The sequence below is a fragment of the Podarcis tiliguerta genome (assembly GCF_965153285.1).
Source record: "Podarcis tiliguerta genome assembly, chromosome: 6".
Taxonomy (NCBI): domain Eukaryota; kingdom Metazoa; phylum Chordata; class Lepidosauria; order Squamata; family Lacertidae; genus Podarcis; species Podarcis tiliguerta.
This window is the reverse complement of record NC_139539.1, coordinates 46186442-46208262: the sequence shown is the minus strand read 5'-3', so window position 1 is coordinate 46208262 and position 21821 is coordinate 46186442. Positions and strand designations below refer to the sequence as shown.

Sequence of the window (21821 nt, the reverse complement as noted above, 5' to 3'; positions counted from 1 at the left end):
GACTTCTTGCAGCTGCAGGGTAGGCCAGACTTAGACTCTGAGCATTAAGTTGCTCTCGATTTTGCGATAACAATGCACTCATCTTTTCCCCAGTGATGTCATACCAAGCACCTTGGGCTTATGTATTTATTTTTGTACCTTCTTGTAACGGGGCTGGGTCACTATCTAGCCCTAAACTGTGGTTGCAGTTTAGATGGTGGACAGCGGCTTTTAAAAACTTCTCATTTGATTCTTGTTTGTGTGTTGTGGCTGCAGCATTTCCTGAGCTTCACTGAAGAACCTCAGTATCCAACGTGGAAGAAATCACTGATGCGACGAGCCAAAGAGGCGCAAATGAAAAGGTTTTGCAAAGCGCAGGTAAGACTTGCATGCTCCGCTGGTGGATGGGCACTGATACTTTTACAGGGATTGTCCCAGTGAGGAATGGGGCTGCAGAAATTAAGGGTGGAAGCTTCAGATACCTTGCAGCCTGCTATTTCACATCTCAGGCCCCGAGGCCGTTAGGTGTCTCCAGAGATTCTCCCTGTTATTATAAACAGCTGCACACTTTATGTGGTGAATGTTTGCTTGCATATATCCAAGCTTTACTACCATTTCCCAGAGAAAATTCATTGTGTAGACATCCAGCTGTTCCAGGAAGGGTTTCCAGTACATGAATGCTTAAAGATTCACTTGGGGTAGGGAATCACCCTTGTTGTGTTTGCTGCATAAAATGGGGAGCTGCCCTATACCAAGAGTATTGACACACACCCACACCCACACCCACACCCAGAGAGATATACATACACCCACCCACCCACACCCACACCCACACAGATACACCCACACACCCCTTCCAAGCTGGATTGTAACAAATGAACGAATGACTAAAAAACAGTGTTCACTTCTAATGTGAAATAGCCCATTTCCATTGACTTGATAGTACCAGTTCCTGGTTTTAGTATCACCCATGCATCACATATTTTCTCCACCTTGGAGCCCTCTTCCTGTTAATTTAGATGTAGACTCTCACTTAGCTTCCCCCACTTTTCCTCTTGTACCCTAGTTGCTCCCACTGTTAATGTCCCACCCCATATAAGTAGGTTAGGCTTCCTGAAACTGGAATGTGATGCACTTCAGAACATTGGGAGGATAACTCCCATGAGTCCCAGCGCCAGATGATTGGACCAGGTTCTTACTTAATTAATTTTTAAACTGTTTTACTGGTTTTTATGTTGTCTTTTTTCATACCGCTTGGAGATGTTAAAATAGGATCGCAGTTTAGAAATGCTTTTAAATAATAAAACATCTCAAGCAGACCTGCTTCTGGAAGGCTGTATATAACTACTGTGTACTGTATATATACAGTTGAAGCTCACAGGTGCAGGATGTTTGGGTTACATGGAAATGGTGTGCTGCTTCCTGTGCCGAAACACCTTCTGTGTGAAGCCCTAGGTTGACTATTTTGCTCATTCAACTAAATAGTATAAAGTATTTCAAAATGTAATTTATAGAACTGTATGAGCGTGATGATTAGAATAGTTATAAATCCTTTGTGAGTTATTTCACAACAGTTGATAGGTTCTAAACTGTTGCAAATGGTACGCACATATAAAGTTAATGGCAGAAATATTCAAGAGACTGTAAAATGACTAAATTACACTTATAGTCTTAAGTAGCCTGTACATCCACAGTTTCAGGTGCAGGAGGGATTGGATCATGCCCTTAGATTTTTAATGATGTAACGGGCATTTTTTGCTTCATAGACAATCATAAGCACTTCCAGGTTTTGCCAAAAATGTACTACTACCCTATAAGAGTTCCTGCTAGCTATTCTGGGAAGCTATCCACCCGTGCTTGGGTTCCTCTTCCTTACACTTTGAAATGCTTTCTTCATTTGACCAACTCTTTATTGCTTGGGCATTCCAGTCGATCCAGAGGAGGCTGGAAGAGATTGAAGTGACTTTCCGAGAGCTTGAACAACAGGGCATAGAGCTGGAGCGATCTCTGCGGGAAGAGAGAGGTAAGAGCCTGGGCTTCCGCCAAGAGAGATGGGGGTGAGGCTGCAGCCTACGGATAATACATGCAATGGCAGCTGTTCTCCCGGGGTAACTTCTTCCCTCCTTTTATCCTCCAGGAACAGATGCTGAACTAAAACAATGGATGAACCAGCTGCTTTCCCTGGTCCAAAAGAAGAACAGCCTGATGTGCGAGGAGTCTGACCTCATGATTGCGTAAGAGACCCAGCCTCTCATAGTTTTGAGACCTGGTACTCATGTCAGTTCTGATCACAGGGGAGTTGGTACAGCACTGCTCCTTCCTGTACGATCACATGTAGTGCTCAGTTTTTCTTGATACCCCAGTGGCATTCTTCTGGTTCCTGTGCTACCTTGAATGCCATTAACAACCCAGCCTAGTTCATATTCAGAGTGCTGGAATATGGTGTGTCACACAGACAGTGTGAATAGAACTACTGTGCCAGTCAAGGGTGGGGAAGGGAGGTTAAGGGGTTTAGAGTTGCTCTTGGACTTAGTAGCAGATCTTAGTCCCCTAAGCCATTTTAAAAAGTCGCTTTTGTCCCTTTTCCTTGCTTGGTTTTAAACAGCTAGCTCATTTGAAACAAAACACATACAGCTGGCAGAATACGACATACACCAGCCTTTCATTGGACTACAGCTCCCATCATCCCTGTCCACTTGCCACATGAGCTGGGGCTGATGGGAGCTTGAGTCCAGCAACATCTGGGAGGCTGATGCAGACCAGCAGTGGGAATTCTGAGAATGAACCCATGCAAAGTTGGCACTGGACCAGACCTTATGTTGAAAGTCTGCCATGTGTATATAGAAGAACTACTCCCCTGGTAATGTTCTGTAGATAGAAAGGCCTCTGTAAACTGCAGAAGTATTGGCTATCTCCAGGAGAACAGGACCTTTCCCTGGGAAGCGCCAGTTAGACAAGGCAGACATGCCTTATTCATTACTACTTTAACTCCTGCCCAATAGTCTGTTCTTAATGAGGCTTAAAGTATATGGATATTTGAGCTGACAGTATACAGAGGACTGTTACTAACAAAGGGAGAATCAATTGGAAGACTTCTCAAGAGTGGATCCTGTATACTATCATGAGCTTCTCAATTATAAATGACCAAAGTTCTCAGTTGTTATTTTTTACCCCATAGGGTGCAAGAGCTGAAACTAGAGGAACAGCAGTGCCAACTGGATCATGAGCTGCGCCAATACGATAATATGGATGGTAAGAGAGAGTATAAGGGGTCCAGGTTTATACTAGGAAATGCAGAGAAACCCAGGAAATGCTTGCCAAGCTAAGTGGGAGCATATTTTTATTCATTCACAGAATTGATTACTGTAAATCAATTGATTGAATGAGGGGAGGAAAAGGTCATTTAGGATGGATACTCGAAGCAGAAGCTTGCTACCCTGCTATTTACTACATCTGATTCTCTTGGGCTTTAGGCTAGTTGGCAAAGGAACCCAAATCTCTTGCATCAAGCAGAATTGTTTCATGCACTCAGTTATGCCTGCTGTATTCTGGTTAGAGCCCGTTAGCCAAGTTAATGAACTCTGGCATCTTATATGTAGCTGCTTCTAATGGAAAACCTGCATACCATTGCAGAAAGCAGTGCATGCGATTCCTGCCCACCCCCTGCTAACATAGCATGGATTAAGTATTCAAACTTTGAACCAGCTCCTTTGTTCTCATGATCTGTTGTTAGGGTTAGATATTTTCATTGTGTGTATAGAATGTTTCTAAATACGCACTGGTGATGGAGAAGACGGGGTATGTGGATTAATTTGTCCTAAACAGAATGCAATTCTGGGAATGTCATAATGGAGACAAGCTGTCTGCCTGATTTCACTTAACTGCTGAGAAGAATCAAATATACAGACGCTAAACAGAGATTTCATTCACAGCAGGGGTGGGGAGCCTGTGACTCTCCAGATTGTTGGGACTACAATTCCTGGCCAATGGGCAGAGATAATTTGAGATGCAGTCATGTAATATCTGGATGACCGCAGGCTCCCTGTTTTCTATGCCATAATAGTGACTGACTTTGAGCCGCATTTTTTTTGTGTGTGTGTTTCTTAAAGAGACTTCAAAAACCCTGGAGGACCAGCTGAAAGAGAAGGAGATCCTGTCCCAGCTGCTGGAGGTTGTGAACCAGCGCAGTGCCCTAATTGAGATGCAGGAGAAGAAGCGTCTAAGTGAGCTTTACGAGCACGCACCGGCATTTGGGGACCTTGGGAAGATTTGAGAGTTGGCTATATTGAAGCTTTTGTCTTTGTGCAAAAGCTACATTTTAACACAAGTTCCGTTTTAACACGTATCTGCAGAGGACTGGTTGATCTTCAGCAAAGATCTGTCCGAGGCACCCCAGCAATAATGAAGGCCAAGGTGCTGGATGCAGCTCTGTGCTGTAAGCATCAGGCACTTCAGTGAGTTCGTTCATTAGCAGCCTAGGATTGAGACCCTTGCCCCACCCCCCACCCCGCCCTGCAGATTAGTGTTTGGTAGCTGCTATTAGGTGTAAGGAGAACAAGCCTGACCTTGATGCGAGTGTTTTTAAGTAGTAAGACTGGAAATACGGCCCTTTTTTATTTTATTCTTTTTGCCAATAAGTGATTTCATTATAGTGTGTCTTAAGATTGTCCTCCAAATTCTTCTTTACACTGGCTACAGGGAGACAATATTGCACATGTAACTATCTATAGCTGCCTGCGTTCTCCCCTATGAAAAGGGCCTCGCTTACCAGGACAGCTCCTCTTTCATGCCACTTCAGGCAGCTGCAGTGTTTGCCACTTGGGTAGCAGGGGGCTGCTGCTGTGCAAGTGAGCATTTCTGCCTTCACCCAAGCTCCAGCAGGGCAATATTACTTGCACCTCCCACTCCCAAACTAGCATGAGATATTTGGAGGGGCATAAATGCTAAATAATATATAAACCAGGTGTACGGAACCTGTGCCCCCCCCCCCAGTGTTGTTGGGACTACAACTCCTACAATCCCTGATCATTGGCTGGATCTGAAGGGAGTTGGGAGTCCCAACAACACCAGCAAGGCCTTTCTAATATAAACAGTTTACAAGGTATTACTAGGGAGGAGGCACAGACCTGTCAGTTGAATGAGCAAGACTGCATGCAGCCTGCCAGGAATTATAATAAAAAACAGCACGGCCCCTGGAGAAGTGTGATCCTGTCACACAGTATCTGGATAGGCATCTTTGCCACTCACACTCTACTTACATGTGTAATGGATTGCCAGCTATAAAACCACACAAGTGTGGTCTGAATATAGTATCCCAAAGCAATAAAAGAACAGCCACTAGAGAAGAATTAGGGGCGCTTTTTCATCACCATAAACTGCTCCTGCAGCAAGCCCCTTTACAGAACAAGGGTCAGACCTCTTCGGCTGAGGAGATGGCTACCTGTTAGAACCAGAAGGTTGCCATGCCTGAACTGCTGTTAAGCCACAGCTCTTTTTACGGGCTGTGTGCTCCTCTTTCAATAAAGATGCATGGAGTGAGCTGGAAGTGTTGTCCTGCCTTTTCTCACCCAAGCTAATTTAACACAAGGGGAAAAAATATCCCACAGGTATCTTCCGAAGTTTTCTTGGGCTCTACTAAACTTTTTGAGAAGACAACTGTGATCCCTGCCTTTCTCTCACTAAATGAGAACAGCATGGAAGGGCACATAATGAAAGATGCGCAGGTAATGTGCCCAGATGGGAGAAACCTCAATGAAAGCTGCTCTGAACCCTTTGAGGAAGAGTAGGCTACCGGTTAAGCTTATGAAACAAATACTCACATGCATCAAAAAGATGCTGTTCTAGGCTGGACATGATTACCTACATGCTTTCACAGACCTGTCTGCTATCTGGGCTATTTGCATGCAGCCTCTCACAATGTTCTCAATGTAACCGTGGTTGACAACTACGTCTTCAGTAACACACCAAACACATTTCTGCCTGCTAGATGAGAAGTACTTTTTGTCAGCTTGGCATGGGGTGGTAGGATGGGGGTCATCCATGGTAAGAAAAATATATCTACATACCAAAGGTAGGATTCCTGGTCTCATTTGCATATAGGTCTCCATCTCTCCCAAGATGTTTTAAGGTGCTAAAAGGGTGAAGACTGCTAATCCCAGCTCTACAGGTTGCCGCTGGTGTCAAAGGAGGGCTTTTCCAACAGAAGAAGAGTATTTAAGAGATTTTTTAAAAGACTCAACAATTACATAATAGGCTACTAAGAACTGTGCTGAAGGCTAGCTCCTTAGCTGAGAGCCAAAAATGCTCAGTGGCGTAACATGTCTTTTGCATGCAGGTCACAGGCTGAGACTGGCATCTGCAGATTCCCAGGATCTTAGGCAAGTCAGCTGGGAAAATGTCCCCTGCCTGAGACCCCGGAGGCCTGCATGGTTTAATGGTTTGACTTGTTAGGAAGCAGCCACACCAGCCTTAAGCTTGCTGGCTGGACTGCGGCAAGCCCTTTAGCATCACTCCCCCCCCCCCACTCCAAAGAAATGCAAACAACAGTGATCTACTTCACAAGAGCTGCAGGAAGTATGATGTCAGTGAAAGGATTCTGGTACATTCAAGTGCTAAGCAAGCAATTAATAAAAAGGGTTTCAAGGAAAAGAATTTCACCAGTAAATGCTACTTTCTGCTCTGTTGTATTTGAAGACTGATTTATTCTGTTTTCAATTCAAAAAGGAACTTTGTATAAACTAGAAACGCTATACACATTTTAACTCGTCTGCTTAACACCAGGCTTTTACAGTACTAATTCAGCCACCCGACTCGGTCGGAACAGCATGGTTTGGTTTGATAAATGCTGGTTTCTAAACAGCCACAGCTGAACCGCATGCACTTGAACTGCTTTCGTTTCAAAATTCCCTTCCGCACAAATCGTACTTGTGCTAGAATCCCTTCAGCAGAAGGTCAGAACTATTCGTAGAAAGTTTTATTGCCCTAGAATTAAGCTAAAAATAATAATAATAAACTTCTACGGCAATTGCTGCCACGTGCTTAAAAAACGGCTAACCCTTAGAACCTGGCGGCACAGAGGAACTTACGGCTCCCGGAAAAGCTTTCAGCATAGTCTCTTGGTCCCTGTTGGAGTTCCAGCAAGCGACAGGCCTCACCGAGAGCTCAGCTTGTCCTGGAGTGTCTGCAGCCCCACCCGCATCTGCTCCTCTGTCCCCTGGAGCACCTTGACCTCGATGGTGTGGAAGAGGTAGAGCACAGCCGAGATGAGCAGCACCAGCACCCCCAGCAGGCTGAGCAGCGAGAAGGAGAACTTGGGGAAGGGCTGCAGGAGGGCTTCGCCAAACATGGAGCTCAGGCCCATGGTCGCCTGCATGAGCAGCAGCAGCATGGCCAGGACGGCCATACGGCCGCAGGAGTACTGCTGCCGCTCGGCCGCGTGCAGCCCTACCCGCACTTCCATACGGGCTTCGTTCAAGACGTCCACCAGCACCGGTTCTAGGAAGACAGACGGCAGCAGGACTCAACCACAATGCACGTTGAGGCAGTAAAAGTCCTAACACGTTTGTGTCAAAGCCCACTCAGTGGTCTGGAGAGGCAGGCCAAGACTGCTACTTTACGCAGAGATACTGGCTTCTTGACTATGGTAGTGCATGCCTGCAGAGAAGCCAGGGCCCTAGCACAACAGACACATTCTTCTCTCCAGGGAGGTTAATGGGCGATAACAGGCCTTGAAGGAGCACCACTGGGGATGGACCAGGCAGGCTTTGCCGTCCCTCCCCTCTTCCCAAAGGCATGAGTACTTGCTCCCTCCTGTGCCAAAGCAATGAAACTGGGGTACTCACCAACTCTAGGGTGGTTTGGGCCTTTGCCTAACCCTCTCTTGTTCACAGATAGTGTGGCTATGACAGCTTCGTGGTCAGAATAAGGTATGTCCTTGTTGGGAGCTGTTCCAGTAGTTGTCTCATGGCGGTTGCATTTTACTTCATAGTGAGACAAACCCTACAAGAAGGGAAGTTAAGCAGGAGAGCAAGGTGCTTATTATGCACATGTGTTTTAAATAAGTAAGGCTCCCAGAAATTCTAGGCTGTGGACTACAGGTGAAGAGGGTGGGGAGCTAACTTCTTATTAGAGTCCTCTTTGAATGGCAGAAGTAATTTGGAAGTGTCCTCAAGGATCCGCTAAAGAATTCCTATGTCTGTTCTATCATGTGCTTATTTGACCATGCAACTCCAAGGAAAACTATTCAGCAATGTCTTCGGGCAACTTGCAGCCGTGGCTTGTTCTTTCAGCAAATTCATCTTAAATCTAAACTTTTGCCATTTAAAATCCATTGCCTGACATCTACAGTGTTTGGCAACAGGCACATTCTTGCCATCAGCTTTGGGGTAAGATTTTAATACAGACTGAAGATTATTTTCAGGCTCAACGTCAATCTGATTTTCTTAGGGGTAATAGATGTGCTCAGTTCTTTTCACCTTTTCTCAATGATGTGACCTTTAACCATATTTGCTACCCTCTTCTGAATTCTCCCCAAAATCAACATAGGGCCACGGTTCTCACAAACGTACACCTCAAACCGAGGAATTAGTTACAAATGTAGTTCCCCTCTTACAGGTAAGGCTGGATATCTTGGGCAACTTTCCATGCCCCTGTGTTAGAATAGGAAGGAGCAACCGCTGTGATCCAAGTAGTGCCCATATGTTTACAAAGTTCAGGAAGTGATCAAGCAGTGCAAGCTAATCTAATTCCCCAAATGCAGCAAGTTCTTGCAAAAGTGTGCTTAGTGCTTTGCTCATTTTGGCTCTAAAGCTTTAAGTGTTATCCTCATATCTTGAAAAGCCAGTCCCAGCTGTTACAGAGAACATGCCCAAAGACAACAGCAGGAAATCAGCAAGTGAGTTCAACCCGGTGCCAAGAGGTTGCCTGAGGCCATACCAGTCAGTGAGCACATAGTTTTGGAGACTATTGGACAACGAAGACATTCCAGACTGAAGATACTGACAGGAGACAGACCTGTCATGGGGCTAGTGCCAAACCATATTTGACAGCCTTTATTGCTTAACTGCTTTCTGAATTCTGTACTGTCGCAGCCTGCTTTCTATGTGTTGAACTTGCACATACCTTATACAGAATGTAGTCGATACGAATCCCCTGGGGATAGCACCGCAGTTCTTTCTTGCTTGTGAAGCAGTTGGTGGGCAAGAGTGTAGAGCCATCCTCACCTCCCTAGGAGCAAGACCAGAGTCTGAATTCTCAGTTCTAAAAAAACCAGAAGTGGGGGAACTTTTTCAGCCTGAGGGCTGCAATCCCTCCTGGGCAATGTTTCAAGGGCCATATGCCAGTAGTGGGTGGGGCCAGGGACAAAAGCAGATGGAATACCTAATGCACATTTGCGTACCGTAGGCTTATTTCTACACACACTCTCACATAATCTCTATCAAGACAAGCAATGTGCATTATCAGAGTTGAAGGACACGTCCCAGTGTGGCCTGGAGCCAGATAGGGAGGCCTGGAGGGTCACTTTTGATCACTGGGCCTGAAGTTTCCCACCCTTCTAATAAAAGATACTAAAGCATCTGCAGCAAGCTGTGTTGTGGAAGAAGCTGCCAACTGAGTCTGGCTGACAGTGCAGCCTGCAGAGCCCGGAGCTTTCAGGAAGGCAAAAGAGAGAGAGAGCCGTGTGGATGGAAGAGGCACCTTTAATCTGGTTGGTGTAACCTATCTCTTGACATTCTTACCCCAATAAAGGTCAGGTTATAGTTTCCAGGCCCCAAGGGCAACTTTCTTTTCCTTTTACTGAGTGACCAAAGGACCATTTCATAGGGCGATACCTGGAGACTCACCTCAACCTTCTCTGCGGCAATGAAGGAATCCCGAAGCCCTGCCCAACCTCGCAACAGCCTGATGCCCACGTCTTCTGGGTGCATGTTCAGATCCCCACCAAGCAGCACCACATCGGCTCCTTTCGAAGTATGTCTGGGAAGATGAGAAGATGCCACAGACTGAGAGGAAACAAGCAGCCCTCAATGATACAAGGATGTTTTTTGTCATGAGAGATCTAATCCGTGTTAGACTTGAATTCTACTACACACCCAAAACCATGGCTGCATCCTCTCCCCCTATCCACACATTCACTCTGTTGTTGGAGCGATAGCATTACATGGACTGAGTATGTTCCAAGCCAGAGCTCTGAACTACTGCCAAGGAGGGAAACCAGCTAACAGAGAGAGGGACAAAGTGTGCACACACAAACCTCATTATAAAGATTTCTGGAGTCTCCCCATGACTTACTGTATAAACTGGGCAAGTTCCCAGGCCTGAACTACTCGGTGGGGCAGGTAAGCATCCTTCTCCCGGCAGTACTCCGCATGGAGCTTGGGAGGAAGAAAACAAGACACACATGAAATTCACACTTGTATAGTAATATATGTGAAATCGCAAAGCAACAGCCTATGTACTCGCCTTGCTGCCCCACTTTAAGCTGATCGGGGAGCCTGTGGCAGAGATCAAAAGCAACAAGGTAGGAATTCTATGAGACAGTGGGATTTCACAGTTTCAGAGACACACAAGGACCTATGGATGATCCAAGACTGTCAGCAAAGAGTACCATCTGGTACAGATATGACGCTAAACTACTGTTTCGCATTACTGGTATAAATCTTGGGCTTATGTATGCATTCTTCTTCTGCTCCAGCAAGATCACAAGCTCCTGCTTCCACTTTCAACTAACCATGCATTATTGTTAAGCCCAAACGCTGGAACTGTGGTTAATCTTAACAATGTTATAGAGAAACTAGACTACAGATTGAAGTTGACTTGAGTCCTTGGACCAGGGATGGCGAACCTGTGACCCCCACCAAATGTTGGTGGGCTATAGCTCTCACCGCCCCTGACTACTGTCTATTCTGGCTAGGGCTAGTGGAGTTCACCAGCATCGGGAGGGATGCAGGTTCTCCATCCTTGCTACCAGTGTTTGCCCAAGTAACTGAATAACAAGGAGCCACAGTTAGCTGAAAATAGAAGCAAAAGCTTCTATCTCCTCTTTGTGACTATGCCAGAGAAGAAGATGGGAGCTTGCGATTCCAAAGCTTATTCGCATTAATACCAACCACAGTTGCGTCCGAAATGCTGGTTGTGTGAATGGACAAACTACCGTGAAGTCCCTTGTTTCTGTAGGCAGGGTTTGTTATCTCCCAAAAGGTGCCCCAGAATAATATCCTCCGATTGTGTAACCCAGGCTTCACCAAAGGAATGGTCTCAAGATGTCCTTACACTACAACTCCCAGCATGGCCAAGTGTAAGTAGACCTAAAAAATATTTCCACATGTAGCTTTCGGGCTTCAGCGGACTAGGCAACACTGACGCTCCTGTGTTAGTACCAAGCTTGTGAAATTACACTGCTCATTAAGGCTGCCTCCTGTGGGAGTTTCTCTCACCCATTTCATTGTGCCGGCTTTCTATTCCTCCTCAACGCTAAGATAATTTAGAGACAGTCCCGTTTATTGATCTTTGGGACTGCACTCACTGCTTGCTTGGCATTACACAGAAATTTTATTTGCATTACCTACTAGCCATAGCAATAAAATAAAATACAATATGCTGAGGATAAAGCTAAATGCTTAGCTATACAAAATACGTTCTAGAGGTTTACATCAATACAAATGACAGAATTGATACATAATCCTTCAACCACTTAATCCTTTAACAGGCAGCTTCTATTCATCTATGCAATGTGGCTTGCATTTATTGTACCTTGGGATAAGAATGAACAGCAGCTTTCTAATGATGCATACATTTGAGAGAACACACAAAAAATCCTTCTTTAAAAGGCTGTGCGTCTTGTTCATTTTTAAGAAGGTGACACCCAAGAAAATAAAAAGCCTTGGCTGTTCATGGACACCCCCTGCTGGCAAATAGGCTGTAAAAACAACAAGTATCACTTGGGAAGTCCAAGCCAGTACAGTCCCACCTTGGAAGTCGAATGGAATCCATTCCAGAAGTCCATTTGATTTCCAAAACATTCAACAACCAAAGCGTGCCTTCTGATCGGAAGCCACGGAAGCCCCATCAGATGTTCGGCTTCCAAAAATAGTTCACAAACCGGAACAGTCACTTCCAGTTTTGCAGTGTTCGGGAGCCAAAACTTTCGAGAACTAAGCTGTTCGAAAACCAAGGTATGACTGTAATCACAGGATTCATTCAGCAATCTAAGCAAATCTGAAGTGCTATCCTATGTTCCTCATGTAAATCCTACTCTCATCTAGACATGCACACACGGAGAGATGATCTCTGTAATCTTGCTCCAGGAGTTGAATAAGTTTGTAACAAACAAATAAAAAAAAATACAACAAAATAAATAAAACTGCTCACATGAGTCACATAGATGTTGAAAACAATCTCCTGTATCTTCAGGACCACAAGCCCCACTGATTTGCCACCAAACCAGTCTCCATGCTGGAACTGTCGAGAGAAGAAAGTGGAAGACAGTAGAAGAAACGTAGGCAACACTGGTCACAGTGAAAAGAGCCTTAGAAGAAAGGTGCTCCTTGGCACGTTCTCCACCCCCAACCAAGGCATTGCCCACTCACCATGTAGGGGTAGCCATTCACAGAGTATTGGTACAGGAAGGTGTCCAGGATTTGGTATCTGGAGAAGATGCAGAGCCCACTGCCAATCACTCCACTGTGAAAGACACAGGCACCACAGGCGTCAGCTAGAGGCGGGGTGGGTGGGTGTGCTGCTGCTGCTCCCATCCTCCATTTGAAACCAATAGCTAGCGTTTCATGTGGTTGAGACTTTACAGAAAAGGGCTGGCATTTGGGACTCCTTGGAATTATTCTAGGGACGAAGTGAAGTCTTCTGACACCGTGACAGAATCAAGACTGAAAAGGGATGCTGCCTCACCATTATTAGCTTCTGTAACAGCATGTAAGGTCAAGTCACAGGTGCCCACCAAAATGTACATTTAAGAAGAGTTTAATGCCGTGTCTGCCAAAGAAGTGAACCATAAGGTTTGGTAACCATCTATAATCAAGTGGCCTGTACAAGGTGAGTCTTTAAAACTCAGATTAACTAATGTCACAAAATTTTATTGAGATTCCCTGTGTTCCAAGCTGTGTCCCCTACAGATGAAGGCTGGTTTCACAGGTTGGTTTCACACCAATTATATGCCAACATGCAGCTAACCCATGCACCATGCTGCCCATGTAGCGATCCAGTGTGCAACCATGGGCTCTGTTTCATAAACCAGCAGGATCTCTTATGTGATTCACATGCAAGAATGTGCACTGCGTCAGGAACTAAGGGATTCCATCTATATCTTGACCATTCCTTTTCCTGTCTAATGCAACAGAGCTGGTAATCTAGTTAGCTGAGGACAGGGAGCAGAAACTCAGCTGTCTTCTCTCCATCTGACACAAGCAAGTCTCAGCACTCTGCTGCATCTACCCACACCTTCAGTAAGCAGTTCTACCTCCAAGCTCATTGGCCTCATTCTCAGAACAAAGGAGCATAAAGGGTCCCGGTAAAAGTGCGTAGAAAGAACACAGCCTTAAAAATAGACCTGTGGGCTATTCAGTCAACATGCCACATCTGGAAGGCAAGGATTGCTAAGGGAACAAGGGCAATTAAAGAACAATTATCTATCACAAGGGGTGAGGCTTCTGCACAAGCAACAAGGCACCTGTTTCCAAGAAAATATTATTCTGATCAGCTAAAGAGTGGAAATGATTTCCTACCAGTATCTGAGAGGGTCCTCTCTAAATATCATATAAATTGCACATCTATGAAGTCAAGCCTATACTAATTGAGCTCAGCCATTGGCATGGACTATTTAAGCTCCTTTTTACCTTTTAAAATAGTGGGAAGAAGGGTAGCGGGCACACAGCTTCTTTTTCAGCTCCCAATAATCTCTCTCGCTCCACACCTGGAAAAGCAGAGAGGTTGTAGTCACAGTGACTGCAAACCAAAGAACAGAAGTGGGAATTGAATCAGTGGGCTAAGTTGAAGCTAGGCGTGGGAGGGGGGGGGCTAACCCCTCCCCTCCCCTAGTATCCCTCCTCCCCAATTAATCATGTTTATATAGCACTTCAAGATCTTGCCATGCTTTGCCCACAACCTATCCCAATACTAGATGCACTATAACAGATGTAAGTACTCACCTCCTGCAAGAGTGCCAAGTCATATCCCTCCTGGTTGAGGACATTGCCAATCAATTCAATGCGCTGCTGCCGTACTTTGCTCAGGTAGCGAATGGCCCTGGAAGGGAGAGAAAGGGAAGGAAACTGAGTGAAACATCAGGTTCCAACTAGGCTCACTGCTCATTTCAATCTTAGCCCTTCATTACTCACACCTGGTAAAGAAGGCACTGAGAGCCAAAGGAAGCACTCCTCCCAATGCAAAAAGCACACCTGGAGGAGCAATTTTAACCAGGACTACAGTAGGGAAGGAAACGGTTAAATCCCCTCTCATCACCGAGGCAAGCAGCCCTCCCACAGCAGCTGTTGTTGCACATTAAGGAAAAGATCTGCACATTAAATGCAAAGAAACATTGAATGCATTTATGTACAAGCAGCACTATAAGAAAAACTGGTCAGACACAGAGTCAGGTCTGGCTGTTGCATGCCCCCAAATGAGGTCATAATGGGGTGGAAGATTCCTGGGGTAATACAAGGGACTATACATTCGCCAGTGCAAAAAGGAATTAGCTGAAAGGAGTTTTTCTCCATGACTTGCTAGCAGCTGCTTTGTTTGTTTTACTTGTTTTACATGGGAGAGAAATAAAACAGATGGCCTCCCTCCCCCATCCTGAAACATGGCACAATAGACTCCATCACCTGATAATTTTACCATCTAATTATACTGTATACATGAGCCTGTGTTGGAATTGGAAGGACATATGCCTGTTTCTGCCTGGCTGAAATGTGTCACTGAACAGTGATAATGTCTCTTTTTTACCTGAATGAAGAAAACACACACACACACACAGAGAGAGAGAGAGAGAGAGAGAGAGAGAGAACCAGCACATGCATGCCAGTGTAAAACCTATGACTTTTGTATGGCCAGAATGTAGGACACGGTACAAAATTAAGGGTCACATGCATTGTTCCATCTTTTTTTCTCTGGCCTGCCCACTTGAGTCTCTGCCCCACCCCCAAAGTTTGTCCTCAGCATGAAAAAGATTCCCCTCTCTCTCCATTTAAGCATAGATGCATGTTCAGCCAAATCACTTAATCATTGGGTTGGAAAAGGGCAGGAACACACAGAGAGATTTACCAATACCCTGTTTTATTTATCGTATTTTTTGCTCTATAAGACTCACTTTTTCCCTCCTAAAAAGTAAGGGGAAATGTGTGTGCGTCTTATGGAGCGAATGCAGGCTGTGCAGCTATCCCAGAAGCCAGAACAGCAAGAGGGATCGCTGCTTTCACTGCGCAGCGATCCCTCTTGCTGTTCTGGCTTCTGAGATTCAGAATATATTTTTTCTTGTTTTCCTCCTCCCAAAACTAGGTGCGTCTTGTGGTCTGGTGCGTCTTATAGAGCAAAAAATACGGTACATAAAAACAGCCCCAGACACAGGAGCTTCATCATTTCCTCTCTACAAACAGGTGAAGAACGTGTTTGCTGTAACCCAGAAGACTCAGCAACTTCTTGATCAGAAAACATGACTGAACCTTCGCCAGCAGTCATGCAGATCAGAGCCAAACCTCACCTGCCTTAAACAAACACAAAAAATTAAAGCCATGGAAAAACTCACCAGCAATTGAGGTCAAAGATGCGCAACTGCAATTGAGGGTCCTTATCCATCACAGTGGGGACAAGACAATGCAGAGGTGGGTTCAAATGGTTGCACTCACAATGCTGACAGGTTCTGCCTCCAGCTCTCCGGCAATCAAGGTGTTAGACTTTGGCTTTGCTCCTCTGCCAGAAGAACAGGAAGTGTGACTGTAATACTGCAGCTAAGACGTATGCACTGGCAGCTGGAAAACAAGGAAGGATGAAGCCTTGGTGGCACAGATTCAACAAGCAGCACATGCTTTTGTGGACAAGGCCTAGAATGCCTCTCTCTGCTAAAGCCCTCTGGGCAACAGCATCTGAAAGTCCTTGATAGGAGGGAGAGGTGCAAAGATAAGATAAGACCTAAAGATTAGCAGAGTTATAAAGCATTAAAGGGACACTCTCAGGTCAAGCAAGGCCCATCTTTTGCCTGTTTCAATCCTGATAGCAGGAGTCTTTTGCTTCAGTGCTGTCACTGCCGCAGTCCTTTGTCAGTGAGTGATAAGCATAAAAAATGCACACTTTTCCAGGCAATAAACCCTCATGGTAAAGACAATACTCTTGTAATCATTTAGGGCCCATCAAGCTTTAAAGGTCCACGGGCACATGTAGATCTTTGAGGGTGCTGGCACCCCATTATTCCCTCTCTGGGCACTTCTCTCTCATCACAACCTCACCCCAGCCAGAGAGAGAGAGAAAGCACACACATACAAACTTAGCTTTTCCAAGGAATCTGGGCGAAAGCTGGAACCAGCAGAATTAGTCTGAATCTTGAAAAGCACATAGAACTGAAAGAAGTGGGTAAGAGTGGCACTCTTCCAACTTCCTCCTTTAGCTCTGTGTACTTTTCGAGGGAGAAAAAGGTAACCACCCTCACCAAGGGAGGTGTGTGTGTGTGACTTCAGAAGCTATGCAGGTACCACAGCATGCCACACTGATGACCAACACATCACAGGGCAAGTCCTTAAAAAATATAAAGAAGCATTATGAGTGATTCCACAGGCCTACCCACTTTTTTAAAATATCATGTGTTTACTTGGTAGATTCTAAAGCTCTCTCCTACTGGCAATCTCTCTGTGCGAAGTTCCAAGGACAAGAAGCCGTGTGCTCACAGGTCAATGACACCCAATCCAAGTCTCAGTTCTTGAATTTCCTTCAAGGATCTGTTTTCAACCATGCTGGAGTGTTGGGACACCCATGACCAAACCTACAGTATTTACTTATATCTCTCAATATCACAATTCCTCACAATCATTTATGGTTTTTACCAGTGCTTTCCCCCCTAGAAAAATAGTTGCCAGTACTCACTGTGAAGTTCTTACAGTAAGTGCCACACTTTTTAACCCAGAGAGAGAGAGAGAGAGAGAGAGAGGTGCTGGTATTGGAGTACCCCCTGAAGATAAGCACTGGTTTTTACTGCCCTTGAGGCTAGGGATTTGTGTCTTATTCAATTGAATCAGACTCAGTATGGCTTGCCCAAGAACCCAGGAGAGAGTGCATGGCAAAGCAGCCGGGGTCTGCTCTTCAAACTGCTTCCACCCTGCCCTCAAACCATTCCCTCCCATCTTCTTTGAATGCGTTTTCTTACACTTGTTCACCAGGTGGAATTAGCAAGAAAGGGAAAGTAGCTTCCCTTGTGTTCACTGCCAAGATGAAATAAAATGGCCATGGTAAATATTTTGAGTTTTCAACAATATACAGACAGAAAGAAATGACAACCACATGTTGAAGACATGGACATCCTCAATTTTGTATGGTTTCGCCACAAAATCGGTGGCGAGTTGGTGACGCAGACAGGTCCTGGCTTCTGGCCAGTAGCTTTGATCTGCACTCTTTTTCCTGGTTTCTTCAAGGGAAAAACCAGTATGTACTTTGTTTTAGCATGCTTCTCACTGTGTCTATTGCCCAGCATTTGGATAAAGGTGTTTCATTGCCTCTCACTGCTCAATAGTGAGTCAGGAAGTCCAACCCAATTTTCTCAGACAGTACGTGTATATTATAAATATGAGCACAAGCCAGTTTGCTTGACAAGTGTTTCAGATTAGATGTTTCTCGACTAGTAAACAGTCCTATCCTAGGATGGACCATCTATACGTCTTCAATACTCCCTTGGAAAGAAACGTGTGAGCTGATTAAAAGGTTCACTCCTGTATACCTTCAAGGCTCAATACTCTTACATTAAAATACCATAATTTGAGAATTTCCTGTAAGTAAGGATTGAGCAGATTGTAAAATACATATGCCAATCTATTGTTCAATTTATGTGTGTAAGCACCCAGCTCCCAGAAAATATATTCATTATATTCATACTGTGCCTGCCTTATCCCCAAGAGCTTTGGGAGCACAGCACTTCCCTTGTGCTTCTCGGTGAAAATTTACTGCCTTTATTTCTTCAGTCTATAGCAAGGATGCTTTAGTTAATACACAGCAATGGCAAACTGCATAATGCAGGTGTCAGGATTACCACTGCATATCATTGCAAATGTTCATTGATTTCTGTGTTCAGTCTGAAGCATGAATATCCTAAAACTATTATTTGCTAACTGTGCTGTGGAACTACAAAAGACCACAGCTTCTTCATGCATGCAATGATTTACACACAAGTAAGACTGTCATGTGCCTACCTCCCAGGGGTATTCATGTAATCCCCTACACACAACTTCCTTATAAGAAGCTGGCAACAAGGGAAGGAACACCAATTCAAACAAAAAAACTGGAACAAACAGAGGGGGAATGAAGGAGTGCTGAAATGTCCACACTAGCACAGACTAGTATCAATATCTACAGGCCCATAAATTAATTGCTAATAAGCTTTTTCTGATTCAAAATAATAAATGATCTGGCATCCATTCAGCAGTTTCTTACATTCTTGGAATTTAGGGAGCAGAGTTTTAATTTACTTAGTCTGTACATTCAAGTTGTGGTTGCTGCATCTTAAAAATACTGCAGAGCTGGAAAGGGTTCAGAAAAGGACAATCAAAATGACAAGGGGGTGGAGCAACTTCCATATGAAGGAAGGTTATAACATTTAGAGCTTTTGAGTAGAAGGGGAGGGACACAGCAAAATTATAACAAATTTTATTCCTCTTTTAATAGTAGTATAACCCAGGCACATCCAATGGGGCTGAATAGTGAAACAAAATGAAGAACTACACACAGTCCATAGTTAAACTAGAGAATGCAGTATCAGCCACTAACTTGAACGGCATCCAAAAGGAGCCTAGGAAAATTAATGAACCAGAAGGCCGCTGACGACTACTAGGCATGATGGCCCTGTACTAACAAGGTGTAGTTATGACTAACTTTAGAAGAATCGGAGACAATATGAGAGACTAGAGTGTATGCACATATCTGTAAAGACAGGCAAAATCCAGAGATGGTCAATGCGTGCTGTTGGATACAGCATAATCAGAGATTATGGGAGCTGTCGTGCAATGGCACGGGGAAGGCCACAGGTCCCCAACCTCTGTTCCGATTGCGGATAATGCAAATGAATAAAGTCGCATTAGCTGTCAAAGCATCCCAGGCCAAGAGACGATTGCCTTAAAATCATATATTTACTAGTATGCGTACACCCCCCGTTTCTTTTGGGGGGGGGGCGGAGGAAGGAAGGAAGTCTATTTTGAAAGGCGGCTGCAAAATAGTACGAGATTAAAAGTGGGGCGGGCGGGGGGGCGGAGAACAAGCCAAGCAAAACAAATCCCTAAATCACACTAACACAATGTGGCAGCTTGAGATCAGTTCCCCGGATTGCGCTCCCTTCTCTTGGCCGCATTTCCCCAAAGGGAAGGCGACTTTGCGCTTTAGGATCTTTTCCCTTAAGCCCTATATAACCTGAAACGTCCCACGGGAAGGAGCCATAATTAAGCGTGTCTTCCGGGCTTCGATCCCAAGTCGATCTCGGAGCGCAGCGCTTGGCGCTCGCGGGAGTCTTCCAGCAGCGCACTTTATCGATCCACTATGTTAAATCATCGATCGCTCGGAGGCGAGAGTTGCCGGCTCAGGCAGAGTTTCGGTTATGGCAGAGCAAGACCAGGCGCGGCTGGAAAGAAGAAAAAGGGTTTGGGGGAGTCTTCGAGAGCCACTACGCACCTGGCGGGAGACGCTGTCTAGGCTGGCCGGCCGAGCCCCACTTCCCACTTCTTGCTTCCCTTCACTTCATTCTCGGCGCGGAGACCTCGCCTAGCCGGCAGCAGCAGGAGCCAGATTCCCGCAGTCGAAGAGGGCCAGCCTCGCCTCTAGCCGTAAGGCGCGCAGTGCATCCCGGGGTTTGTAGGCCTCCTTCCGCGCAGCAGCCTCATCTTCAAGGCGCGCCTCCTGCTCTGAAGAACTACAAGTTCCAGGAGGTGGCGCTGTCGGCTCGGAAAGGAGAAGGGCTCACTAAGTGGGGGCTTAAAAAGGGGGAACTGCAAGTACCGAAATGCTTTGGGGCAGCCGGTGCCCGCAACCTCTTCTGTCGGCAACTGTTGTGCTTTCGAAGAACTTGCAGAAAAGTATTAAAAACTGCGCTGCTTCCGCGAAGAGTGGTTGCAATAGAAAGAAATATGAGAAAGCACGGCAGAAAATGGCTGTGCTTGCGAGAGTGAGTGAGCGCGGGCTCATCTTCACTTGTCAATCACTAGAAGCCTGCTTTTGGAAATTACACAAAAAAACAACACAGCATTCCTTAGTTGGTGGGTTGTTGTAGTGTTGGTTTTTTTAAAGCCCATTAGCTTTTCAGGCATTTATTGTTAAGTACCCCAAACCGTGCTTCAATAGAAGTTTACATAATTTTGTGACTCGAAAGGGTTGAAAATCACAAGTGGGCCCTGAGGGTAGGAAGTTCAAGAGCCCCTGTGCTAGAGCATAACAACAACAAACCAGAGTTTGTCACCCTGGTTAGAAGAAAGAAATTCTGAGCATGGTCAGTTTCACATTTGAAACTTATAGTGCCATAGTGATTACAGGAGTAAATGGAGTTTGCTTCTGTTGCCTTGAAGTTAAATGCATTTGCGTGGGAACTAGCACCATTTTGTTGTAGAAACATCGGAGTATATACTTGAAGTAAAAATAGTAAAAGAAGCACTTGTAATGTCTAGCTGCCAAGTTGTTTCTAGCTGCAATTCAAAGTGCTGGTTTGGAGCTTCAAAGCCTTTACATGGCTCAAAACACTATATATAGAGCATCACCTTTGCACATATGAACCTGCCCAGGGAGGTGCCTGCTGTTGAGCTCCAGATATGCTCACCTCCCATCATCCACCTCTCTTATCTTTCCTGGCCCTGACTTGGACCCGCAAACCCAGCCCTAATGGCACCACTGGAAGTACGCACAAAATACACAGCTGGCAGGAACCCTCCTCGAAGAGGCATTTCTCCTCTTGCTCTCACAAGAGAGAAGGCCCTTTCAAGACAATGTCTACTGAAAAAGGATGCTGCTTTTGACACAAACTATTTCTTTATTCCTGTGCCCATTTATGCAAAGACATACTGGCAGTTGGGTTGCTCGGAACCTAATAATCCATATTCTTAATCTCTCTCTTTGCTGGCACCTGTTTGTCTCCTCCATACCAAGACCGTAAGTACTGTTTGATCTGTTGACTGAGAGCTGATTCAAAGCAGCAGAGTTCATACTTCAGCTAGTCAGAGTGGCTGTTTTATTGTTCAAGGTGAACATAAACATTTGAATAAACCCTCATACCACCACTTTAGTCAAAGGGACCAAACAGTAAAATTCAGATATTCCAACAATGAAATTCCATGACACTGCCTGCATTCAAACCATGGTTTGGAGGATTAGGAACAAACCATATGCTTGAGAGCTCTCTTCTTCCCCACTTTCTTTTCCCCCTTTTGAGAACAGCTTCTGCATCACTCCCTGTTCTAATCAAACCAAGGATTGCTATTACATCCAGCCTAAAATCTATGGCTTCAGCAAGCCTTAATAAACCAGGATCAAACTAGTTTACAATTGTAATTTGGATGTACATATGTGAGGGGAAGAAAGTAGTCAAGCCCACAGAGGATCATCTCAATGCAACCAGTCACACTTGTAACTGCATACTTTGAAGCTAATATGTATTATTATCC

General features: G+C 45.1%; 2 protein-coding genes across 11 annotated transcripts in view; one reads left to right on the top strand and one right to left on the bottom strand.

Moving 5' to 3' along the window:
• Positions 1–5524, top strand: part of MICAL1 (microtubule associated monooxygenase, calponin and LIM domain containing 1) — a 45702-nt gene extending 40178 nt beyond the window's left edge. For all 5 annotated transcript variants that reach the window (XM_083445646.1, XM_083445645.1, XM_083445644.1 and 2 more), the window contains 5 exons: positions 256–357; positions 1909–2002; positions 2117–2213; positions 3158–3231; positions 4089–5524. In XM_083445646.1, the coding sequence (XP_083301772.1) occupies positions 256–357; positions 1909–2002; positions 2117–2213; positions 3158–3231; positions 4089–4252 (531 nt within the window). In that variant the 3' untranslated portion in view covers positions 4253–5524. The remainder of the gene's footprint in view (positions 1–255; positions 358–1908; positions 2003–2116; positions 2214–3157; positions 3232–4088) is intronic.
• A 1136-nt stretch (positions 5525–6660) lies between these two features.
• Positions 6661–19874, bottom strand: SMPD2 (sphingomyelin phosphodiesterase 2). Of its 6 annotated transcripts, none has more exons than XM_083445841.1 (11): positions 19846–19874; positions 15734–15956; positions 14139–14235; positions 13827–13903; positions 12567–12660; positions 12349–12438; positions 10270–10352; positions 9822–9954; positions 9100–9204; positions 7821–7977; positions 6661–7473 (listed from the first exon to the last, which is right to left on the bottom strand). In XM_083445841.1, the coding sequence occupies exons 2-11, from the start codon at positions 15781–15783 to the stop codon at positions 7130–7132; spliced, it is 1230 nt and encodes a 409-aa protein (XP_083301967.1). In that variant the 5' UTR covers positions 15784–15956; positions 19846–19874; the 3' UTR covers positions 6661–7129. The 6 variants fall into 6 exon arrangements, with proteins under 6 accessions (XP_083301967.1, XP_083301968.1, XP_083301970.1 ...); XM_083445842.1 differs by having other exon boundaries at positions 15734–15897; positions 19846–19873; XM_083445844.1 differs by lacking the exon at positions 19846–19874 and adding an exon at positions 19472–19752.
• Between the last annotated feature and the right edge of the window lie 1947 nt (positions 19875–21821).

What these genes read in the sequence shown, in the direction of transcription:
- SMPD2 (XM_083445841.1), bottom strand. Translation starts at nt 15,783, where the DNA reads ATGGATAAGGACCCTCAATTGCAGTTGCGCATCTTTGACCTCAATTGC. An exon ending in ACTTGGCACTCTTGCAGGAG is followed by an intron (nt 13,904 to 14,138) that starts GTGAGTACTTAC and finishes CTGCTTTTCCAG; the next exon opens with GTGTGGAGCGAGAGAGATTA. An exon ending in TCTTCCCACTATTTTAAAAG is followed by an intron (nt 12,661 to 13,826) that starts GTAAAAAGGAGC and finishes TGTCTTTCACAG; the next exon opens with TGGAGTGATTGGCAGTGGGC.